The 26,034-nt window shown below is 39.9% G+C and overlaps 2 protein-coding genes across 6 annotated transcripts in view; both read right to left on the bottom strand.

Annotated features, from left to right (window-relative positions):
- Positions 1–2,216: 2,216 nt before the first annotated feature.
- On the bottom strand, positions 2,217–3,534 carry LOC136666636 (GTPase IMAP family member 4). The gene is made up of 2 exons (XM_066644961.1): positions 3,507–3,534; positions 2,217–2,827 (listed from the first exon to the last, which is right to left on the bottom strand). The coding sequence occupies exons 1-2, from the start codon at positions 3,532–3,534 to the stop codon at positions 2,217–2,219; spliced, it is 639 nt and encodes a 212-aa protein (XP_066501058.1).
- Positions 3,535–4,149: 615 nt separating this feature from the next.
- The window catches only part of usp2a (ubiquitin specific peptidase 2a), a 28,921-nt gene continuing 7,036 nt past the window's right edge, over positions 4,150–26,034 (bottom strand). For 2 of the 5 annotated variants that reach the window (XM_066663238.1, XM_066663228.1), the window contains 12 exons: positions 24,226–24,947; positions 12,163–12,213; positions 11,490–11,613; positions 11,268–11,379; positions 10,729–10,839; positions 9,595–9,659; positions 8,427–8,530; positions 8,250–8,330; positions 8,028–8,106; positions 7,561–7,668; positions 7,345–7,465; positions 4,150–5,324 (listed from right to left, as the gene is read on the bottom strand). In XM_066663238.1, the coding sequence (XP_066519335.1) occupies positions 5,249–5,324; positions 7,345–7,465; positions 7,561–7,668; positions 8,028–8,106; positions 8,250–8,330; positions 8,427–8,530; positions 9,595–9,659; positions 10,729–10,839; positions 11,268–11,379; positions 11,490–11,613; positions 12,163–12,213; positions 24,226–24,903 (1,710 nt within the window). In that variant the 5' untranslated portion in view covers positions 24,904–24,947 and the 3' untranslated portion in view covers positions 4,150–5,248. Of the gene's footprint in view, positions 5,325–7,344; positions 7,466–7,560; positions 7,669–8,027; positions 8,107–8,249; positions 8,331–8,426; positions 8,531–9,594; positions 9,660–10,728; positions 10,840–11,267; positions 11,380–11,489; positions 11,614–12,162; positions 12,214–17,223; positions 17,764–24,225; positions 24,948–26,034 lie in introns of those variants that run through there. The other 3 variants (XM_066663249.1, XM_066663259.1, XM_066663269.1) reach the window with 3 other exon arrangements.

Raw genomic sequence — 26,034 nt, 5'->3', positions numbered from 1 at the left:
TAGCCTCTGTCTCTTTTTAGTACTGTACAAACTTTATTTGTTGTCGTTCTTCACATAAAGGTAAAAAAATAGTACTTATCCATTATAAAGTATATGAAGTATTCTTTATAAACGTTAAATGTTTTCCACACCAGTAATTCAATGAGGTAAAATGAAAGTATCTATTGTCACAAGCTGATTAATTGCACCATTTGCTGTCTGTCTGATAAAGACTGTAAGTATCACAACCCAGCGTTTACAGGCGGTCATCACAGAGAGCCTCCACATCATATCAGCGGAAAAACATTTTAAAAAGGCAAGTGGTAGCAGATGCCTGTATGAACTGATGTGTGAGTTTGACACTTGTAGTTAAAGGCAACGTCTACAATTGTGCAGTGAACTGCTGTTCTCTTTGGGAAACTACATCTTTTAAGGCAGAATGCTATGTTTGAGATGGGGGGGGGGGGGGGGACACTCTTGTTTATACGTGGCTGAAGTTTAACTTGTAAGTCTTAATTCACTCTTTGAATTACCACAGAAACTCATGTAAGCAGAGAGAAAGACTGGACCTAGACCGTTCGTTATTTTTAGCCGTTTACAGACACTGGAACTTCGTTAACACATTGGAGCTGTTTGAGCCTACAAAGAGACCTAGGAGCTAGTAAATGGCACCATTTTATAAGAAGTGTTTGTTGATTATAATCCTGAAAGTCTCCTTTAAATAGGATGACCATTCGTCCTCTTTTACCCGGACATGTCCCCTTTTTTAGACTTAAAAAAATGTCTGGGCGGAATTTCACAAACGTCCGGGATTTTGTTTTTCTAGAGCTTACATAGAACTTCGAGAAGCGTTCAGTTCACAAAGAAGGGGGAGTGGTGAAGTAGCCTAGAATCTTCTGATTGGACGGTCTGACCAAGCTACCTGGTGGACTGAGCTACCGTTATTGGTCGATAACCTTCTCTGTAAACATTTAATTGGTCAGTCTGCACGTCAGTAGTCGTCGTTTACGTCAGGCAAAGCTCGTGTACCTACACTCATCTCGAGCTGCTATGACGAAACGTAAATGTAAGTTCTCTGATGAATTAAAAGAGCAATTCCCATGTTTTGTGTAGCAAATAAAGGTGTAAAGGACCTAAAAACACACATAGGTTCAGCTCAGTATACAACGGCAGCAAGAGACGTGACCTCATCACCCCCCCCCCCCCCCCCAAAAAAAAGACGTGTCCTCTTTTTCACCTCAGATCTAGTCACCCTACTTTAAAGTCCTACCTTCCTCCACCAATTACATAGTGAGGTTATCTCGTGATTACACGTCAGTGAAGCATCACAATGATTTTGAAGCTGTAATTTTAAGGTAAAAATATTATCACTAGTGTTCCTATATGCAAGAGAATCATAGATTCAGGGGAAGCTACATTTGGGATCAAGAACTTAATCAAAGAGAAGCTGTACACTCAGTGCATTTCCATCAAGAACTCGGGTTCTGAGAATCTATCCTACCCGTCGAAACGTCCTATCAATGCCTACTGCGCATGCGCATATCGCTTTTCCGTCCCAACTCAGCGCGACGCCCATAATTTCATGCTACCTGCGGTCTGTTCTCTGTCCCACCTACAGTATTAATCCAAGAAACACGTTCTGATAAGGCAGCGCGCTGTGGTAGGACACTGACACGGTATCACGTTTCGATAGACATGTCTATAAATATGCGCAAGGGTAGGACGTTTTGACAAATTAACATAGATTGTCAGGTCTTTTGCTATGTCCTGTGTGGTCCAAATGCATGTCAGGGGCTTTCCTTTAGTCTCTTTAAAGACTGTTCTGGAACTGCCTGTTAATCTCAGGGCATTCTGCTTAAAAGTGCTATGCTGTCATTGCCTTAATGCTGATGCCACAATAATAAGGCATCACACCTCCCCCTTCCACCACTCCTTCAAACAGCAGAAAGGTTTAAAACATCTTTCAGCAATCATGAATGCCTACAATTTCAGTACATTTATTAATGTCATATAATCAAGTCCTGTAATATTGTAATATATTTGTAAAATGCTATAATACTGAATATTATCAGTTTTATTTGATTCCTCACACATATATGATGTTTCGCACCTCGCAATAAATTAAATAAATACCAAAGACCGTTATTCTCAGAGAGAAGCAAGTGTAATGAAAGTATACAATAAAATACAGTCACGTGCAGGGGGACAGTCTGAACGATCCTCCATTAAATGTAATACTACCTCTGCTGTTGACCCCTTTCATTGCTTTTGACTCCTGTTTCATTAATGTGGAACATTAGTCTGACAGTCTGAATCAGCTGACTGACCTGGGGGTAGCTGTCAGCTTCTTTGTTGTTAAAAACGTGGTACCTGTTTTCACACAAGTCCAGGATCTTTTGGAGATGCTCGCCACTTTTACTTATGTGTTCTTCAATGTTTTTTCCCCTCAGCTCATCCCCCCAAGTGAAGAGCACCATAGTGTGCTTCCAAACGTCAAATCCCAGGATGCCCAAGTGCTCCTCCACATATCGGCGGTCTCTTCGACTGAAATGATCCACAGGGATGACCAGGAGGAAGACCCGATGACCAACAACGCTCAGGGTCTCACTGCGCAGGATCTCCTGCTTCACCTGCTTTGTATTTGCAACTCCAAACACACTCCATCCAGGTGTGTCCACAAGCGCCACTCTCACTTCATCCACCCAGCCGTGTCTCTTCACACACTGCCTGGTCTTCACACCAATCTCAAACTCACGCCTTCCGAGGATGGTATTCACTGCCGAGGTCTTCCCAGAATTAGTCCTGCCCAGCAGCACAAGGACTAGTAAAGGGTAATTCTGATTTCCAGCTGCAGAAGGTAAAACGTCCTTTATGAGTAAGATATACAGGGACTGTTACAAGAATTACTACCGCATTCCTAAAAGCAGCTAGCTAACTCAAATTAGAAGCTGGTGTATGAAGTTCAGCTTTAGGTTCCACTTTATTCCACAGATAACTAGAGCTAGAACATTGAGTAACTTTTTAAATTCACTCATTTGTGATGGAGTATATATATCCAATGTTAAATATTACCAAAAATATATTAGAATATTTTAACATTTTCTTAAAGATTAATGCAGTTAACAAAAAACAAAAAAGTTGTGAGCTGTGACTGAGCACAGATTTCTCCTCAGTGCCGTTGCAAGGATTTGTTCATTCTATCATCAGAGCTTCTGATTTACCATTAACCAAACCAGCTACTGGTTTAAAATGACAAAATATTACTTGGTATATATTATAAAAAGTATAACTTGAAAACATGATCAACTTTTAACTTTGAAGGTCTGCATTTAAACAAAATTGGCTCCTGGATACATGCACTAAGCACTCAATATCAACGCTATTGTGCTCTAAGCAAGTCTAGTACTTACTACATTAAAACAACGTAAAATTACTACAGAATGTTGCAGCTGACAACACAAAAGGTCCCTATACCAAAAAACAACAAATAAATAAATAAGAACTTTATCGTAAGCACGGCAACTTACCACACGCTGATGCAACATTAAGTTCCATTAGTGTGAGTCTGTGCTGTTCACTTACTTCTTTCAGTCTTTACTCCAGTTACTTTTTGATACGTATTCTCACACCTTTAACCAGCTACCAATCTCTGAGTTTCAAAGTTCATGACTCAGTTCTCTGGAAGCTGTAATCTTCTGGTGCACGCCCCTAAATGCAAACATCAGCTGTGTGTACAGTTCCTGTAAACGAGTTAAATATGAAACGATCAAAACTTTTAATGGAAATATCTTGTTTAAGGAGTATCTGTGAATCATTTTCCTGCACTTTGTAGTTAGGCTTGATATGTAGCTCATGGCCCCATTAGGCATTTGTATAATCATACAAAACCAAAAGAGCAGAAAAGTAAATGACATTTCAAGAACAATCTGGACAGCATTCACTGACATAATGACACAGAACTATAACCTACATCAGCTGCCATTTTAAACCTTCTGTCCTTTTTATCTTAAAACCAACACTCACTGACATCATGTTACCATAATGATATTAGTTTAGAAGTGTATAATATTACTATATTTATTGTACAAATAGTCATTTCTGATGCCAAGTCAAACACATTCTAGAGAGATAATGAAGAGGAAGAAGTTGGTTGTTTTATTAAAATTTATTATTTCATACATACTTCATCTGCCACTGTTAAAATGTGACTCATCTCATTATCACCTGTAAGCATAAATAGTAACCATTCTTTCTCCTGTTAAATGAACTGAGAACAGTAACAGGTCTTGTTCAGCACCACTGTATAGTACATTCTCTATATTGCATCATATATAAAAATATACAGATATAGTGTTTTTTCTTTTTCTTTTTTTTTTTTCAAAACATTCTTCTCATGTTGTTCAATGGCATGAAATCAAGGATGAACCAATCCGTAAGATCAGGAGTACCACTAATCTTAGTCAGCTGAACTGGATTGTCCTTTCATTCACAGCATTTTAAGAGCTCAGTAGCAGCCACACTGAATAAAAACACGCCACAGCCACAAAGGCATCCTTTCCTTTTCCACAGAATTTCTGCCCATTTTTTAGAACTCAGGGGGTAAGGGACCAATCAGGCGAGATTAAAAGAGGGGGAAAAAAATCACAAAAACAACAGTGTGAGAATTGAAAGCTTAAGGGTGTAAAAGAAGGGCAAAATCAACAGTTAGTTGCAGCTTTTGGGCTGTAATTTTGTTGTTTTCTCAATGCTCCAGCAGGTGAAGCCTAATACCAGTTCGGTTCCCAAAAGGTTAGGAATAAAAATGCATATAATAAAACAGAAAAAAATCATTAAAAAAACATAAAACAAGTCCTTTTCTATTGAGGCGATCTTTAACAAGAAGAAGGCGCAATTGGGACAAATTCCTTTGCAGTGCATAGCGAGAGACTCCTGACACAGAGCCACAAGGGTTTATTGCCCGACTGCCTTCCCAAGAGCTGCCCTCGGTCACTCTCTCTCTCTCACACACACACACACACACACACACACACACACACACACACACACACACACACACACACATCAGGAAACATCTCCTGCGCCCTTGATGAAAAAAAGAACTGGACACAGAAGCAGAGTGGCCTCAATGACATTACATGTATTTCTGTCAGGTGTCCAGCAGAGGGCAGTCTTGTTCTGTCGGTCAGTAGGAGAAGCAGTGGGGTTTGAGGGAGTGTATGATGAGCCCTGGGGTCTGAGGTGCTCTCCTTCTTCTGAAGCCCACCTATCCTCACAGGCCGGCTTTCTCATAAAACAGTACATACGCATCGCTGCTGCGCACCTGGCTGGAGGACATTGGCGTGACTCTGCAGGAGGACACAAACATGCCATGTGAAATACCACACACACACATACAGAACTCTGTGACCTCTAATCATTTAACATGCAAAATCTGGATTAGTGTGTATTTATATAACTGAGGCAGCAAGCCACCACTACTCTGATGACTTTAGATTTATGGTCAAACATATTCAATTCAATTTTATATCAGTCAAGAAATGGTTGGTGTCCAGGACATACTTCAAATGAACACGACAGCTGGTGTTTGCAAAAAAGGCCTCTTAATATAAATAGCTGACATTCCTCACATTAAAGGCATCAGTGCAATAGTTAATGCCACTTACTGACTAGGTGAAATACACATTCACTCGTTTGATATTTGGATAGTCACTGTTTTTCATGGATTTAATCCTCAGTTCTCACACTGACAGCCTTCTAACAGTAATTAAATTAATATTTTTCCTGCCACCGTTGCCTCAGAGATGGTCACTTTGGGCCAGGAAACCCCGATTTCTGTAAAGCTAATTTACATTAATATTGTATTAATTAAGTAATTAATATGCTACATTAAAACCCTTGAACTTAAAAGACTGCAATTAAACTTCAATATTATATGTCATGGCTGATCCATGACCTGCTGTTTTACTAAACAGTCCCTTTAAAACATTCACCTCCAACATTGCTTTGGATCAGCACTGAGAGGACATAGACAGTAAAGTAAGACATGCTGAAGCTTCTGCAGGTTTAAAGGCAGTGTTCACAGGGAGATTGAGTGGGAGGAGAGAGGTTAGAAAGCCTGAGCGAGAGAGGGGGTGGCTTAGAAAGAGAGATGCAGAAAAGAAACATATAATGGCTGGAAGGAAAGGAGCAACAAGTTGGCCACATACTGCACAGAACCTTCATGAAGAGCCTTTATTTAAGCCTCATCGCCACTTAGGTGCTACAGCTGTGGGAGGCTGCCCTTTGAGGACCAAACTCTTGTATAAAGGTTGGGGATGTGGAGGAGTGGACAGCGATAGTGTTAAGATGAGAGGTCACTCATCTTTTCTGCAAAGGGCCAGTGCGGTTGCAAGTTTTCATTCTAACCTCAAAAGGCCACACGTTATATAACTATTCAATTGATTGAAGGCTAAAATTGACTGATCTAACAAGTTAAATCAGGTGTCAGCTGTGCCAGGCAGTCATGTTCAGACATCGTTTCTAACATATGTGTTGGACAGAGATGGGTTTAATTTCATGTTTGTTCATAGTTTTTCAGTTTTATTCTATATTTCGCCATGTTTTAATTTTATCTCCTTGTAAATTTTCATCTTCCTTAAAAGGTTTGTAAAATATCTTTTGTTTAACATGTTTTTGTAACAGGATTTAAAGGAACACTATCTTAAAATTACAGCTTCAAAATCATTGTGATGCAGGACTGACCTGTAATAGGAAGAACAGAGCCCCTATTTTTGCTACTTTGGGTTCAGCACTGCAGAAACTGCACTAACTTTTGGATGAGGTTAGGGAATCAAACTGGACTCAAAACGTGGTGCTGTGATTTGGGTAACAACAGACGAGGAGCAGCATTTGAATTGTGCGATTATTTCGGGGGCAACAAGAGCTCAAAGCAAGTGCATGTTTTTTGAATGGAATGTAATATCTCTAACCACATCAGCCCTTGGAAGACAAAGGTAGAGATAAACTTGCTGTTAACTAAGTGTCCACGTACATATCATGGCTGCCTTGCATATCCTGCATCGTTTTGGTGCGTAGATTGTGCACATCCTCAGAAAATAAACGCTACGTGTACACAAGGTACAGTCCATGCGTAAATGGTAGGGAGCAGTGCAGGCGATCAACTGCATCACAGTGGTGGACGGTTTTGAAGAAGGCTGTGTGAGAGCCAAATCTGCAATTACCCACATCTTTCTCTGGTCTGCCCTCTGGTGGAAGCCTTCAGTTACAAGTGTAGCCCATAGGCAAGTAAGTGAACAAACAGCAAGTATGTCTCTACCCTAAGACTGCAGACCTCTGTGTTTGAGAGTTTGAGAGTGTAAACAGTACCTGGAGTCATTATACGTGTACCATTCTCCTGTGGCAGGATTGCAGCAGTACGCTGTGTAATGCCCCCCCATGGTAGTGCCTGAGTGATTGGACACTGCATACAGATTGTAGACTGCACTACCTAGAGGCAAAGACAGATACAGACACCTCAGAACAAAGACTGAGAAAAGAAATATTGGATAAATGTTTAAGAGTCTAACACATAACAATACTAACTGCTTCTGTCTGAGGCAAACTCCCTGAGATCTAGGTCCTTCAGGGGAAAGTTGACAAAAGTGGACAGCTTGCTGGATCTGACTCGAGCTTCTGAGAACCGCTTCAGATCTGAATGGCTGAATAAAGGAAAGACACAGTCCTACCAACAGTCAATAACAAGCACGGAGTGATCCTGGGAGATTCCTGGCAGCCTAATGAGGAAAACCATTAAAGCCCATTGATATACTGTCACCGTCTATAGCATTTAATAATCGAGGGACAAAAAGAAATTATCCCAAATATATTTGGATTAAAATTTTATTATATCATAGTAAAAAAATGTTTTTTTGTACACTATATATTTACACAGTTTTTTTATTGACATTTTTAAGACTTGATGTTTAAATCTTGTTCTAAGAGATGAGATGTATGTGTAGTGTGTGTCTATGCTGACATCTTAAAGTTAAAAACAGAAACCCAAAGGATACGTAGCACTAAGATTTTGGGGAACTTCTGAATTGTGAACTTCTTTGTACATCTTCTTCTGGCTTTACATCTGTAACATGTCTGAGGGAGAAAGAGACCAGCCTTTTAGCAAAACAATATTTGCCCAACAAAACTAGCCATCTCTGAATTCAATAGGCAGAAAAGTAGCTGGCAAATGTAAATGATCATGAGCAGCAGGGCAGGTAGCCTAATGAAGCACTAACCGGTTTCTCATCTCCATCCAGCACATCTTCTTTAGTGAAGACCCGCATACAGTCCATTAGACTGACCTCTCCATAGCCCTTCTGAGTGGAATACACAATGTTAAACACCAATCACTTCTTTCACTGCACCACATGCAACAGAGGACATTACTTAGAGAGAGAGAGAGACAGACTGACCTTGGCGATTGGTAAGGAAAGATCCCAGAAGGGATCAAACACAGTAGAACAGTAGCCACACTCAGTGCATGTCAAAGAACTCTTCAGCTGCCCTACAAACAAGTCTGACCACACACACAAACACATAACAAGCACACACATTAATCAAAATTTATGTATAAACCTATATGTCAGAGAAGTATGACGACATCTCATTTAATGTTTTAAAATTGTTCACGCTTTTTAACCTAAAAACACTTTTTAAAAGAGTTCTGAGGATGTTTCTTCACCATCTGCTGCTCTCCAGTCTTTTTGTTTGCGTGCAAGAAACTGGTCTAATCTGTTTTCTAAGCCCCTGTTTCAATAAATGGGTAAAAAAAAGAAAAAAAAGAAAGGGGCTCTGTCCAATATGCTAGGCTCTCTCGCTCTGCTCACATCAGAAAAATAGCATCTGGAGATGTTTAGACACCAAAGTGACCTCCAAACATTGTCATCAGGGGCGGCGCGGTAGCGCAACTGATAACATGCAAGACAGTAAATGTAAAAAATTGCTACAAAACTAAACGAGTAACAAATTAGTTTCTTTAGAAATTAAAATAGTAAATGAAAACTTACAGACAAGTTAAACCTCAGCTATGTACAAACAAATCATTCTACCTGAAAAGATGTGGTACTTCTGAGCATAAATGAACCAAAGAGAGCAACAGTTCCCCAAAATCGTAGACATTGCCTTTAAGTGTTTTATTTAATAAAAAAAAATATATAATAATAAAAATTAAATCCCTTACAGATTCAACATTCAAATGGTAGGGTGCAGGTGAGGGGCATTTTATATTGATACTCTGATTTTTTCTTATTATTCACAATCTAATTTAGTAACTTACATTGGTGTAATTCTATTTTAAATAGTCAAAAGTATTAGAATTTAGCATCATAGAATTTATGTTTATGCTGCATATGTGCAAAAAGAGTTTTTTTTTAACATGTTCCTATTATTTATGGTTTGTCAGCCTTTTAACATATTGACAAGGTTGATTTAATTGAGGGCAGTGGGCCCCAAAACCTCATAAGGGGGACATCTGGAGGAAAGTTTGAAAGTCTTACAGGTTTTGGGTAAGTCAGGAAAGCCACAGGTATTTAGTTAGACACTGATGAGCATTCTCAGCTTTTTGAATGCATATATACATACCTACAATTTTGCTGTCCTCTCTTTCCAGGTACTTGCTCCACATCTTCTTTCCTTTCTCCTCATCTCTGCAGGAGGAAAAACAGACTGAGTCTGTAGAAAGTGCAGGTGAATTCACTTTAAAAAGCAACACTGCTGCATTTTACATTAGGTAATTTCCTTTCATATTTCAATTTCATTCAGATAATGCCAGTTGACATTTTCCCCCCACTATATATATATATATATATATATATATATATATATATATATATATATATATATATATATATATATATATATATATATATATATATATATGTGTGTGTGTGTGTGTGTGTGTGTGTGTGTGTAAACATGTATATGTTTGCGTTTTTGGGCGGCACGGTGGCCGCCACACTAGCAAGTAGTGTCGCAATGACACTGCTCCAGGGTCCTGGAGGTTGTGGGTTCGAATATCGCTCTGGGTGACTGTCTGTGAGGAGTTGGTGTGTTCTCCCAGTGTCCGCGTGGGTTTCCTACAGGTGCTCCAATTTCCTCCCACAGTCCAAAAACACACGTTGATAGGTGGATTGGCGACTCAAAAAGTGTCCGTAGGTGTGAGTGAATGTGTGAGTGAATGTGTGAGTGTGTGTGTTGCCCTGTGAAGGACTGGCGCCCCCTACAGGGAGTATTCCCGCCTTGCGCCCAATGATTTCAGGTAGGCTCTGGACCCACCACGACCCTGAACTGGATAAGCGGTTACAGATAATGGATGGATGTTTCTGTTTTGGTTTGGGGTTATTATGTGGGTGAAAATATAAAACTTGAGGAAGCTTGTTGTCTGAATTTTTCATGTCTTGTTTATTTCATGTCTTCACATGTCTTGTTTTATTTTTTGCCGTTTTTGTTTTCTTGGCTCCTCAATTAAAAAAAATACATTAAATAAGAAAAAAAGAATTGCCAGGTGACGTGCCGTAGGTCACACATCCTCTAATACAAACGCTGTTTTAAGTTAAAGCACAGGGCATACATGTTGCCCTCTGTCCCTCGTTTCAGTAAACAAAGGCTTGGCTCTGCTCCAGCCACTCACCAAGGAGAAATCAAACACACACACACACACACACACACACACACACACACACAGACACACAAAAACCCCAACCCACACAAACTTACGGCAAATGGTCAAAGTCCTCCGTGGATGCCCGGGGCCGGACTGTAACCCTGTTCACCTCGTTGTGCAGGCCATCCAGCAAGAAGCGCAAAAACTCCTGAGCGTCCTGTTGGCTGGACAACACACATAGTATCTGTCAGTAGTAGCCATGGGTACAGAATGGAAGTCGGCTGAGTAACAAACCCCGGCAACAACCCCGGGGACTGCTTGATGAGTGTTGAGCTTGCTAACAAGCATGAGAAAGGCAGTGAACGAAAACAAAATATTAAAAATACATTCGGGGAGAAAATGACAGAGCAGATCAAATTATCAAAATACACTTGGTGGTGGTTAACCAAATGTACTTAACGACTTGATCACTCTGTGTAGTAGGCCAATATAAAAAATATAGCTTCAGAAAAATGACTTGTTATTCACTGAATGTTTAACAGAAATAAAGTAAAAACCTACACAATATTCACATCATTTCAAGTTTTCACTCTGGAAGCAAAAAGCCTAAAAATATATCAGTTTCTTTAGCTGAGTCTGTGCCAAAGCTTACTTGTAGCCCACGAATCTGGGTGCATATCGCTGGATCTGGGTCTTGAACTCTGAGGGGCTAACCGCTTCACTGCTGGATGACGTCCACATTGTCTGAATGAGCTTAGCAAACTCTAAAATAAAAGGGACAGAAGAATGCTTTGGACAGGTTTGTGTTTTAACAGAGGGAGCTACAGAACAAAATCATAAACTTTAAAATCCCAGTCTTCAGCAGTGTGCTCACCCTCCATGAGTGCAGTGTTTGTGCGGTTGTTGTTGTTGAGGTCTCTGCGGTGGGAGTTGTGAAGACAGTAATCTCGCAGGCTGTGTGTGTTGCTAAGACACTGGAGAATGGAGTTCATAAAACACTGTAAAAGAAGAAAATGTGAAAGAGTTCAAAAATCACCACTACCTGCAAAACAGCAACAGACCATACTAAAGCTAACTCAGACTATTTCAGTTCTTTAGGAGCTGAAGGAGTGCCAAGAGCACCAGCTAAGGCCAGTTTAATGTAACCATGTAATGTGTAATGATTTATTTTTGGACTGGCTGATTACTGTTGCCTGGCAAAAGTCTCCTAAATGAATGTTCAGAGCAAACAGATAGCATGACAAATAATCCTATCAAGTGGAAGGACCAGGAGGAATGTGAAAGTGATATCACAATACTTCTTGGAGCTGCTGGATTTGACCGTGAGATTGACCAAAAGAAATGAGGGATTAAACAGAGTCTTATTTGAGCATATCAGATATTCTCTGAGTTCAGTAAACAGTGCATGACAATAATGAATTTTGACAGGGAATTTGTGCTTTTGTATGACATTGATATTAGCTTCATGCTACTAAGGATCCCTGAACTACACTGTGGTGGAAGAAGGCTACGTTACTTTGGAAAAGTTGGGCCAGTAGTGTACTCACTGTATTTCCCAAATTCTTTAGTCCCACCAGGCCCTGGGCACTCTTGGAGTTCTGCAGAATACATAAAGAATAAACCATTAGTCCAAGCCAAAAAAAAAAAAAAAACAGTGACAGTATACAGTTCTGCTGAAAACAACACAGATGTGTTTTCCTAGTAAATGGATGATATTCAGATTTTATTTGACCACATGAACACAGTGAGTCCTGAGTGTGTTTTTGCCTGGTTTTCATGTTCCAGGCAGGTCCTGAACACATTTAAAACTAAATAGAATGTGTTTTCTTTATTAAATTTTATCTGCATATCCCAAACTGAGCCTCTAGTACACAGAAAGCATCCAACCCATACTGTGACTCTTCTGTCTCTAGTGACAAAATATATGTAAGCCATTGGTTCAGTTCTTCAGTCTCTTAACCTCATGACTAATATATTAGTTTCAAAGCTATTACTGCATGTCAATTTAAAAAAAGTCTATAATACTTAATATTTATGATTATTAACAGAATAATAAGCCCTAGGATAAAAGAGTAAAGGTTTACTGTGTTGAGAACTTGTTAGGAAAAAAGTAGACATTAATGGAGCAGACTGGCTCAACACTTGACACTGTGTTGTTTTCCGTAACACATGAATGCACTGGAGAGGAAACGTTATCCACCATCAGGTGCAATTCCCTGCAACAACGAGCAAACTGTGACGTTGGTCAGTGGGGCACACCTGGACAAAAAGCACCCTACAGCTTTTTTATAGCTTTATAGCTATAGATTATTTTTAATAGATTTATTCATGAATCCAAGAAACATGAGGGAACAAGCATTTTATTGTTACTACGCACACACCTACCATCTGTGCATTTATCAACACCACCAGAAAAAAAGAACTGCTTAATTAAATGGGGATTATCGAAATCCTTGTTTCACCAATATTCCATGGAAATATTAAGAGCCTCTGCACATGGATGTAAACCAAAGCTTGTGGCGCTCAGATTCCCCTTGAACAGCTGTGTAAGGGACTCACAATGTCTCGGCCTGACAATGCTGCTTTTGGAAACCTTCCTATTCTGTCCAGCCATTTTGAGAGTGGCCACTCCGTCTCACTATGACGTGCTCTGCTGAGTAATATCACCAATGCCAAAAATAGAATCCACTTATACTGACTGTGTTCTCATTGGTGGATCTTTTGTACTTGTGGCTACACTGACCCCATATCAGCAGCTGGCGGCTAGAAGCCACCATGACAACTCTTTTTTTACTGCTGGTAACTGAAGAGATTTAGGGACATGCTCTGTAGAGGTGTTCTACTGTACTGTAGTCTTCAGAGATACTATGAAGCACGGTGGAAAACCTGTGACCCTGAGCAGCTTTGAAATCTTCAATTAAAAATCTTTCAGACAGTCCAGCACTGGACAGCTATTCTCTGAAAAACATTTCTGAACTCAACAATACTGCTCCACTGACATTAAGAAGAACTCAGCCCTGTTGCTCTTGGGTCCAGAGTTCACCCAGTTTTAGATAGTTGCAATACAATTTGAAGAGAGTTCTTGGGGTGCATCCGGATGGTTGATAAAAGGCTCAGAAATGCTGTTGTTTTGCATATTTCTTAAGGAAGTGTGAAAAGCTATTGTAATCACCCTGCAATTAATCAATCCGTATTTTCTAATCAACTTGTTACAAGTTTGCACCTATGGAAACGGCTGGGATGCATCAATTCAGAGGAGCTTAAAGTGGGACTACCTCAAACAAGGTAATTAGTAGGAATCAGAATAAGCTCCTTCTCCTAACTTTCTGAAAAGTGAGCTATTAGCCATCAGTAATGCTTCCAGAGTAAGCACGATGAGTTTGCAACCACATTCTCCGGCAGTCAGATGTGCCAGTTACAATAACTGTTTAAGAGCTTCGTGCCAACTTATCATCAGAAGAGACAGAACCAGTTGCAGAAGCCTGCCGCATGGATGAGGCCTGAATGACTCTGTCAGATGAATGGTATAATGCAGTTGTAAAAAGAACTTCATTCACCCACTTGTCCTCTTTCAATTCTCCCTCTTCCTGTCTGACTGTTGATGGCAGAGATGGAAGTGGGTCACGGTGCACTACTGTCCCTAATACATAGAGGTGAGGGAGACTAATCCTGCTTTTATAACTGGCTCCCTCAGCGTACACCATGGACCACAGCTTCAGATCAAAAGATAAGATTAAGCGCTGTGGTCTTCACAGATTCATTCACTGACCCATATTAGAGCTTTGGCTCCAGTACAATGATGCTTATTTAAGAATCAAATTAACAGCACACTCTTAATATCATCAGCTCTTTACTGTTCCAAGCCATTTTCAAGCACATAATTTAAGGCTGTACCTGAAAGAAGTGAATACCTAAAACTAAATGAATAGGGAGGCTACTCTTTTATTTTCTGTTTTATTGAGGACATTAATATGAATGAATATGAAGGGGAAGTATCAGAAAGAAATGATCAGGTTATTATTTTCACATTGCTTTTACGTTCTTCACATCACATCAGTGACGACAGAATGTATGACATATATTACTTTGTAAATATCAGAGACATAGCTTAATTTATTTAGTTTCTGATCAAAATGGCTATTATGACATTCATTTTTCGGATATTATTCCTGGTGAGATTTGTTAATGCATTTGCAAAACTAAAAAGAAAATAAGTGAAAAACAGGAGTTGTTTGATATAGAGAACCCTTCTCACAAGCGGATAAACAGAGAGTTTGGTCTTTGAGAAGAAAATGTCATGGGACCTGAAATAAAGACAAGGCCACAAGGACACAAGGTACTGAAATGTGATTTAGTATTCAGTCCTTGAGGTTTGTTCCTTTAAATGTTATTTTTTCTGACAGTGAAAAATTAATAACATGCCCTTAATGGGTGTTGACTGATAATAAAATAGACAGACAAAGATAGTCTTTAACTTTCATACAGTGCTCTAATACATATTTGTTCTTTAATAAACAAAATAGCCTTAAATGAATAACCACCATTAGTCAGAGGACGGAGGGGGTTAATCAGTGTGAGCGTAGATACCAGACAGAAGCGGTACACCAGTTCCCAAGGGGAGTGCGTGACCCTTACTTCCTTTGGGACGGCAGGTAAATGGCACTTTCTGAGATTTGATCTGAGGCTCAGCTCCACTTGATAGCACTGTTACCAGCATGCCATTTTGTGCTTCTTAATTCATTATTTCCATGAACTAAAAAGCCACTGCCTCCCTGCTAGAAAACTAATTTACTAGAAGTCTGATTCCTATGGTGAATATCAAAAGGAGCACACTTCCACCTTGCCCCATCATGTCCACAGTGAGCTGGCAGGACATGGGACAGTGTAGAGAACACTGTGTCCTGTCCTTCCTCTTTCAGCAGTTTGTAAACAAGCTGGCCAGCGGGCTCTTCACATTCACTTATTACCTGTCACTCCACCAGGAAACCAAGGGGCCAGGAGAGAGGGCCACTGGAGACTAGCAGGGGGAGAGCGGGAGAGGAGAGAGAGAGAGAGAGAGAGAGAGAGAGAGAGAGAGAGAGAGAGTGGGAGAGATAGAGAGGGGGTGGGGCAGGACCCAAAATCACAAGGACAAAGCATGTGAACCTGCTTGCACAATGTTCAAAGAAATATTTCTAGTTTTTTGGGGGAGGTTTTTAAACGAAAGTCAGCCAGTGCAGATAATCCGTGTGAATGGTAAAAAAGAGATAAAAACTGCTTTACTCTGAACATTTCTTTACTAGAAGCTTCAACAACAATTTTTAAAAAATCAAAAACATAATTAAGACCAATATCTGCAGAATTATCACAGTAATGTGTAATCAGTACTGTGATCCAAACAAATTTATCAACAACTAAAACTGAGCATTTCAGACACTTTTTCTCAACAGTGCATGTAATACAGGGGTTCTTCTCATTTGTTTGGTTGAAAACCAAAATCTTGTCCAACTAGAAGACTTTCTGGACAAGCTCACCCATTTCACTCTCTACTGGAGACTAGATCTCATGTTGATTCATTTAATTTGCATGTTCCCTGGCAGTCCTTTGCTATCTTCATTATAGGCTTTTCACCTAAAATTCCACTATGTATTAGTTATTTGATAATGATGATACAATGATTATTCAAATACATCCTCACAATATTCAATAAATTCATTTGCTGTCGCAAGGTTTTTAATTGAGCTATTTAGAATCATTCGTCCTCATATAAGCAGAATTTAAAGATTAAGTAACCTTTGCATTATATTAGTGGTCCAACTGATGAATAAATAGCGCTTCATGGATTTACTGCTGACACAGTACTTAAAACATATTTTCAGGCATTCATTTTATAAGGTTAAATATATCTTATTTAACCCCCTCCCTTCAAGCATCAGTTGATTATTGCATGACCTGTTGCTTTGTTTGCTAAAAGCCCTCTGAGAAATCCTGCAGCTCGGTGTCAAAGCAAAGCAAAAGCAGAGGGAACTGGTTAAAGAGAGTAGAGCAGAAGAGCGATGCTCGAACACAAAGGCAGGATGCGAGTGGAAGGGCCAGCGCAGCCTCCATGGCTTTAAAGAGTGTTCTAATGCGATTTCTGCTCATTACATAACCCTGGACAGCTGCGCAGAACTGCCTCACATGTCATGAGTCACACAGCTTGCTACCTTTGATCAAAACATATAATTACAGCAGTTCAACGGACTCAGATTTCTGACATGTAGTCTAGCAGGCTTAAAATGTGTGATAAACTCTCAGGATCCCAAACAGCATCAAGCCCTTTAATTCCTCTCCCAATCCCTGTCACACTGTGATTAACCTGTAAATTAAATCCAGCATAAAAGACCAACATATCTAGCACAATGGAGACAGCACAATGGAAAAGAGTGGGCTTACTTTGGCATTACATAACTAGTGACCAGTGGGAGTACTGATCCCTAACGAAAGCTTAAAGAAAGCTTACTGACGGAGAAGAATGTATGCAATGTCAAGGACATGAGAAGTTGTCAGCTTTCCAGAACATCCACTCACTGAAGTCACTTCTCTGTTTATATTTCCACTCCCTGCAGCCTTGCTGCCCGTTTCCATACCTTGGCTTGATTGATCAGAAGCCCCACGAAAGTGGACACCAACACGGAGCCAGGCACAGCAGAGTTTTTCCGCCGCACATCCTGCTTCAGTAATGGGAAAGAAGCAGCAGGAGGGTCCTCTGGGATGGTCACGGTGTAGGACTGGCGCATGCTGGGCATGATGCTTAACGTCCTTTAAAAAGCTCCTCTCTTCAAATAAATGAGCACAACTCTTCCACTGTCCTCTCTTCAAAGTACTATCTTTGACTATTTTCTGACACCTGTTACTAACAGCAGTCAGCTACTGGGTCCTCTTCTCAGCTCCAAGGTAGATCAATTCTTCATAGAAAAAGTGTCCAAATCTGGATAGCTCAGTAAAGTAGGCAGTCAACTTCTAGATGGGGTGATACCAGGTGAGAATAGCACTGACTTCCAACGCCAAAGAGACAAGAACAAGCAGAAGAACGTCATGAATAAAAAATAAATTAATAATAATACTAATAATAATGAAAAAATAAATCCGTCATAGGTCAGAGTAGATGAGCAACTGGTGTGGGCCGAGAGATGTTTGGCAATGACAGCCCCTCTACTGCGGCTACATTTCTCTTTACTACGCTCAGCTCCCGCCCATACCAGCTTAGTGCTGACGTCAGACACACGTCGTTTCCTTTCATCCCACCCGTTTTCAGACAGGCCCTCTGGGATTGGCTAATCTCACGACAAGCCTCAGGCAACAACAAACGCTTACCCAATCGTAGCTCAGGAAGCAATACCGCTAGCCTATCACAGCATTCCAAAGGCCGGTCTTGTCGCTATACGGGTGGGAACCGAGAAAACCTGTCCCTTTCACTTCCGACGCCGAGCCGGGCTAAATAAAGACACAGAGGACTTTCTGACAGAACCTGTGATGCGCTAAGCTTCAAGGACACACTATTTGTAATTTAAATGATAAAAACGTCGTCTTTAAATAAAGAACGACTTCTGACCTTCAATGGCATTCGGTACATTATTACAGTGTAAATCTGATGATAGAGTTAAAAAACATCAGTTACAGGTTCAGAAATAGAAAAAAAAGGGTATACACTATGAAGGCTAACTGCACATATTGTAATAATTACATCAAATGAAGGGTTAGATAACACTGGAGTTGACGAAACTCCAGAACTTTATTTCTAATACTTAGTTACTATCATAACTGATGCAAGCAACAGTAATTTAGCAATTAATTAATTTAGTAGTCAATTTAGTCAATTAACTCAAAATGAGCCCTGCAATGAACTGGCAACCCCCCCCCCCCCCCCCCCCCGCCCCCAGTATTATCGTCTTGCGCCCAGGGACTCTGGGTAGGCTCCGGATCCACTGCGACCCTAAACTCGATAAACAGTTACTGACTATGAATGAATCAACTCAAAAATTACACATGACTACTTAAATATTTTGCAGACACTGCTTGCCTCAGTATCCTCCTGACTAGTGCACAAGTGACAAGAGCACTATATAAAGACTGGTTTCAAAGAACACCAATGGCTTATTTTACAAGTAGTGTTCCACAGATGTCCCAGAGTCTGAATCATCTGTTTCTGTGAATTCTGGTTTGAATCCTGGTATATGTGTCGGTCTAACCAGAAGCTGTTAGAGGTTTCTCACATCTATTGTTTACATTTATACTACAACCTCGGGCTGACCCGTTAAACTAGAACACAACAACATGCCTGTAAAATGCTTCTAAATTTAGCTTTATTTAGAGGATAACTAGAGGTAACTGATAAAGATTAAGCTCAAGCAGCTCAATAAGCTCAAACAGAAATATTCTAAGGAGCATAATATGCACTAACACACCACCACCATGTTAGTGGTGATGTTCCCCACTTAAATCATAGCTGCTCTGTGGTGGTCTTGTGTGTCCTGACCATTGAAATACTGGATGAAAGGGAGTTAGCAAAATGAGAAACAGGATTAAAGCAAAAAGTGGTCTGTGATTGTATAATTGCAAAGTGGTCAGTGGGACTGAAAAATGAGTCTTGAACAGTAGTGTGTGTTTGACTTTTTGGCTAAGGCAGTTTATGTTAATAGTGGTGTAGATGTTGGGTATGTGTTCTTTGCTTAATTAAAAATTTCAACAATAAAGTTTACAGTGTAACATTTGCATAACTAGCAAAAGTGCAGTTCATCATACACATTCATTTATGTATTGTAAAAGAGCTATATAATGCACAAAACAGGGCTGGTAGACATTCCCTTATGAACAATCTACTCTTAGAATTATACGTGAATGAGACAGAACACTGAAGAAATGCAAGTAGGACAATGTGTCTGATCATCTGATCCATGACTGAAAGTTTCCACAATGCCTGAGATGTAAAAAGAAATGTAAAATTGCCCTGCCAACGTAGTTAGGACATACTTAGAAAAGACTTCAAGGAAACACAAAATAGGAGGATGCAGGCCAGCATCTTTTCATAATTCAACTTATAAGAAGTCAGCTCCAAGTACTGCTAAAATACAGGTAAGCTGGTGTACTTGATTCCCCCAGTAGTGAATCAGTTTAATTAACTGGAAATCTAAACATTTCCTAGCCTGACATGTAGACTGCCTCGTTCTATTACATCTGGTTTTGCTGAGATTCAGGTTCAACAAGTCCATTTTTCTTTTAATTACTGACCAAAACAGATACAGGCCAGTGTCTTACTGACCGGTAAGGTGTAGTTTTTACATCACAACCCAAGAGACACATGTTCCCAGCTTTAAGCTCATTACTCAGGTTTATCATTCAGAAATCACTAGGACAACATTAGAAATCAGCCACTGTGTTCTTAATTAGTACACGTTTGTAATCAATGTTTGAATTCACAGGCAGGTCTTAGTCATTCATGGTGCAAGGTTGACCACAATATCAACTATAATAGCAAATATTTGGTAGAGGGTTTTCATTTGCACATTTTACTCTTTGCAGTGCATGATAACAGCTGTGGTGGTAAGTTGGAATGGAGTCTGTTGGTGGCCTGACATCTCACTCAGGGGGAGCATTTTGTTCCTACATGTCTAGTGACTAAGTCTATGTACAAAACAAACAGCTCAAAGCAAGGAGCGTTTATGTGTATTTGTGTATATTCATGCGTGTGTTTTTTCAAGTACAATGTTGACGACAGTACCAGCACTAATGAGTGGAAAAGTTAATCTTTCAAAACCACAAAAGACTTATTTTTAATACAGGTAAACGTGTAACCTCATTATTTTGTGTTCTGGTGACCTACATTTCAAATGACCATTATACATTATTTACACCTAACTACAACGTGAGAAAGACACAACAGTTGATAAACGCTATTATTTTTCACCCTCTATCAATGAACATATTCAGTGTTTTACAGTCTTATAGAGTGTTTTTATGAAGTTATAAAGTTATAAAATCTTGAATGACCACTACTACATAGAGGCTTGGTGAAGCCAACTGATTAATAAAAAAAAATGTCTGTCAGTGTGTTAAAATGTTAATGGCATTAATGCTTGTGGTTCATCTAGAAATCTTAACGCAGTCATACCTTAATGCAAATTAGTTATATTAAAAGGTTTGTTAATACCCTAGCTTCTTCATGAAATTTCTGTGGGTGCCGACACAGATAACATTGATATACCTCAGTGTTCTTAAACTGTGCACATATTGCAGTGATGAATTGTGCACAATGCCTTTTTACTCAGCAAATAAAAAGATTTTAATAAAGAAATAATCAAAACTAAAATGAGGTATTATAATAAAGGAAAAGTTATATATATTCCTCTAAGCATATAACATGTAGTTCACGATTAATCATGATTAATCAGTCTTTTTTACTTTTTTAAAATTATGTAGAGTAGTAAAATAAAATAAAAAAAATTGCAGAACTCTCAGCTGTGTTTATAAATAAATGTATGAGCATTTCCACCCCCAAATTGCTATGAGACCTCACAGGTTTGTGACAAAAAAAGAAAAGTACTTGTAATTGAGGCAGGTCGGATAATCAGGTTTCAATATACTAGAGAGCATAAAGACAGAACTCTGGAGCAAAAAAGAAAGGTCATATGGTCTGATGAATCCAAATATACCATATTTCACAGCATTGGTCAGAGTATGAAGGGAAGTGCATGAAGTGATGTACCTATCATGTATAGTGCCCACAGTACAAGTCTCTGAAGCTAGTGTTATGATCAGGCAAAGCTTTCTATTGGTCAGTATGAGCAATGTTAGGTAGCAATAAAATGCAGTTGAGTACCTGAATGTACTGAATGACCAGGTTATCCTATCTAATGGTTTTTATAAAGGGCACATTCCAGGACAAATCTTAAATTTACTGGGCTTAAATTGAGAGAGTGTAGTTCTAGGAGCATGAGGAATCATTTTTCACATGTGAATTGGCCACAGAAATTTTGTGACCTTAAACCAGTTGAAAGTTTTGGGAGGGGCAGAAGAAGACTTTAGGAAGTGGACCATCTCTCCTGCTGCCAGAACAAGATTGTGGCCAAAAATTAATGCAACTGTGGATGCATGTTGTGCTGTGATATTCATTCATTCATTCATTATCTGTAACCGCTTATCCACTTCAGGGTCGCGGTGGGTCCAGAGCCTACCTGGAATCATTGGGCGCAAGGCGGGGAGTACACCCTGGAGGGGGCGCCAGTCTTTCACAGGGCTGTGCTGTGATATTGCATAAGGTTTTGCCTTTGCGGACATGCACCATATTCAAAGCTAAAAGCAGTCCAGCAAAATAGTGCAGTGTGCAGCAGTGTATTATAGCCAGACACATTCAGTAAATCCAGATCTTTGTCAGTCACAGTGTTAATCCACACAGCACTTCAAACACATGACACAACACCAGAGGGACATTCTGTTTCCTTTTTCACTGCCTCCAGCTTACCAGAAGAAAAAGAGAATATACTGTCCTGAACTGTCATCAGCCTGTGCTGTCTGTGATAACTCTAGTAACTTAGTGTGTCAGAAAACACAAGAAATCAACTGAACTGAGATATCATTTTTAGGTGAAGCCAGCAAGCTGTAATTTTAGTTTTCTAAGATGTCAGTGACCTTGAAATAGTACAGTACAATTCATTTTGGAAACAGCCTAGATCAGACACCATACAAAACTGTACCATTAAACGCAAAATAAAAAAGGTTTCCTTTTCATCTGCATGAGACTCGAAAAGCTCAGACTGGCGGGAGTCTGGCAGGAAAACTGTGTTAATGCTCTCCAGACACATAATCGCTCCAATACTAACTCAGACACTCTGGCTACTCAAATACCACAAAATATGTTGTTCCTGGAAATGTGGTATTTGGTTCTTGCATCTATATCTGAACTAGAGTGAAGCAGTCCTTAGTGCAGCTTTTCATTCAGGGTCACCTTATCATTGCCCTGCTGTCAGAGAATGTACGTTTTGTAAGAAAAGTGAGGCTATAAAACATTGTCTATTAAAAATCAGTCAGAAACAATTTGTTGTTTGTAAATAATTGAAATATTTGAATTATAAGTTGTAAATATCACTGTCCCCAGGGTGAACAAAGCAGGCACTCTGTATATACCTTACCATTAAGATTCACTTGCATAATGTTTTAATTTGGACATGCTGACCTGATTCAGAGTCATCTTAATGGCCTGAATTCAAATAATCCTGTATGTAGCAGGAGAATTAAAATGAGTTGATTAGTGCATTCTGACAAGCACTGTTGAAATGTGTGGTTTGTGCAATTCCCAGTTGTGCAGACTAATCTGATAAATCCAGACAATTCATTTTAAAGTCAGACAGACAGTGCTCCGAATTTAGCATGGCCTTCAGAGTTGACAAACAGGGGAATTAAAGATAAGAATTACAGCTTATTAGACATTATCAGTGCCAAATGGACGTCCTTCACAGTCATATAAGCAATACTAAAGTAAAATAAAATAACCCAAACCTATTTATGTACACTATACAGCAAACTGCCTTGTATCTTTATCTATTCACCAGCAGGTACCTGAACGCCATACAGACGCACACTGTGAACCCTGAGTGTCGTATATCTGAGCGGTGACTCAACATTCTTTCCATGTGTCACAATCCCCCCGGATGCCATTGTTCTCTGTCAAGTGAGACTCACTCAGTCAGCATCGCCACATCACCCTCAGACAAGATGCAACCAAATGGACCAAAGTGGCTAAAATGAATTTGGGGATGGAAAAACCTAGATCCTAAACAACATGCAAACTGTACTTTCAAGTGTATGTCTCACAACAATGTGTACGGTTAAATTACACTTCACAACAGTGCCCCCCATTGGGGCTCAAAAACACAACATCTTCTATGACCTCCTCTATGAACAATTATCTCTGTGACACAAATAATAAGTTTACTCTGATATGCAGATATATCATAATCACAATGCAAAATTTTAAGTGGCGCTATAAAAAGATGTATCTAAGAAAAACATGGCACATTGTATGGTGCCTGTGCAACCCTGCGTTATTATTGTGGGGGATATCTTATGCACATCTAAAACACTGAATAGCAGTAAATAATGTCATAATCCTTAAAGAGATTTCCATATACATGACAGATTCCAAATATGTACTTTTTTATTCTAATAAATTAAAACTGAAGAGAAAAAGAACTAGAAATGCCACATTAAAACTAGTCATCCCAAAACTATTTAAAGAAATGTTATTTAAATACTAAATAGACCGGAATAATAAGGCTTGATTTGTAGTGAAACATGCAGCTTGTAATGATGATGTCCACAATACAAAATGTTTTTTTATAAAACATTTTGTATTTTGAGGTGTTTTATTACAATAAATATCAAAGTACACATACTGACCACCCAATCGGTGAATCAACCAAGCAAAGGTATGCTGCCGCACACAGTTCCAACAAATATTTTTCCTTACAAATTTTCAAATGCTATTCATTAATAGGTGTATACTCAAATGGCAAAAAACTAATAAAAATAAATAAAACTGTAGCATGAGGCCATAGATGCTCTTTCAGAATATGAGTGAGTGTGGTGAGTCTTACCGTCAAGTCCCTGACTGGTGAGCTGGAGCGGGCGTTGGAGGTGGAGAAGCGGCTGGTGCTGGTGCTGCTGAGAGCCTCCTGTGTGGAGCTGCGTGATAGTCCATAACTAGAGCGTGTGCTGCTGCAGGACTCTGTGGCATCACTGGCCCGGCTCCTGTAGGCCTGCTTCAGGCTAGAGCTGCTGCTAGATGCCTCTGTCAGGCCCAGTGAGGACAGGTCCCTTGTCAGGTCACTCTGACTCACTGACTTGCGGCGACTAAGGGAGACACTGGAGGACGAAATGCTGGAGTTTGAGGCTGAGAGGTAGCTGGGCTGGGCTGATGAATAGCTATAGCCCGAGTAGCCTGAGTAGCCTCCATTGAGGCCCAAGCCATAGCCTTTGGCAGGCGCTCGGCTCAGGCTCTCACTGCGCCGACTGGTCAGCAGGTCAGTGCTGCGGGGCACAGGCCGGCCACGCTCAGGCTCTGATGAGGCACTGTAGTTCCTTACACGGCTACTGCTGGAGCTCAGGTAACTGGAGGATGAGTAGCCAGATGAAGAGGGCGAGGAGGATTTGTAGGGGAGCTTGTCCCGATCGAAGGAGCCCAACGAAGGGGTCAAGGAGGAGCTGTATGAGCTATAGTGGCTCGTATATGAAGAGCCAGCATAGCGCTTAGCCGTGGAGGAGACACGAGACATGCTGCAAGGTCAGCTGGAGGCAAGGTAGTGGCAGGCCGCATCGACTGCAAAAGAATACACCATCATCTAAACAAGTGATTTAAAGTCATAGACATTGAACATTTTTTGTGTTTCAAAGCAGAAATAATAGACAAAGTAGTTGATCTGTGGATGACCTGTACTAGTGCATTATGTACCCATATTACCCTTATAATATAAGGAGGGTGGTGTATTTTGTACACTTCTTTTATGTAAGTATTATCTTTATTGGCCAATGTGTTTGCATACAGAGGAATTTGTTCTCAAATTGTTCACTGCATGGATTTAACTCAATCCATGCAGTGAATCCAGCGGTGAGCAGCCCTAGCCACAGCACCCAGGGAGCAGTTGGGGGTTAGGTGCCTTACTCAAGATACCGGTCGAGCTGTTGTTGGTTCGAGCTCCAGGACTGGCAGGAGCTAGCATGGCTGAAGTGGCTTTGAGCAAGGCACTGAACCCCCAAATGCTCCCCAGTCGCCGGGCAAGGCTGCCTGCCGCTCTGGGTGTTCATAGCCCCTAGTGCACTAGTGTGTGTGTGTTCACTGCCACAGATTAAATACAGAAGACACATTTCGTTGTATGTTGTACAATGACAAATAATTGCACATTATCTAGGATATGTTTAACCCCTCAAATAACGCCTTCCACACTGTGGAGCCTAATATCCATCTGCTGTGTTATTATATAAAGATTTAGCAAATGCTCCTTGTCTATTAGTGCACTCAAGTCAACAAGTTCTGAATACTGAGAAAAGTGAAAAAAATTCCATTAGACTATAAAGGCAGCAGTCATTTTTAACCCGTTAAACTCAAAGACATACATGTGTTCAAAACTACGTTTGTTCTCTGTTGTAAAACATACATACTGGTTTCAAAGTAGGTACCATGTAATTTACTGTAGCTAGGTATTAATATTTGAACATAAAGAATGTGTTTTTAAGGTGTCAAAATTCACATATTTGGACCCAGATTTCACTGTAACTTAAACTGTCAAAAGATAAAATCAGACTTTTCAGAATGTATAATTATTAAGTTATAAATTTTAATTAATAAGTCATTGAAATATGTTTGTCGTGAAATATTGAGAAACTTGCCAAGTCACGGTTGTTCACAA

The sequence above is a fragment of the Hoplias malabaricus genome, chromosome 1 (assembly GCF_029633855.1).
Source record: "Hoplias malabaricus isolate fHopMal1 chromosome 1, fHopMal1.hap1, whole genome shotgun sequence".
Classification (NCBI taxonomy): Eukaryota; Metazoa; Chordata; class Actinopteri; order Characiformes; family Erythrinidae; genus Hoplias; species Hoplias malabaricus.
The sequence above is the reverse complement of the archived record's forward strand: the minus strand, read 5'-3'. Positions and strand labels throughout refer to the sequence as shown.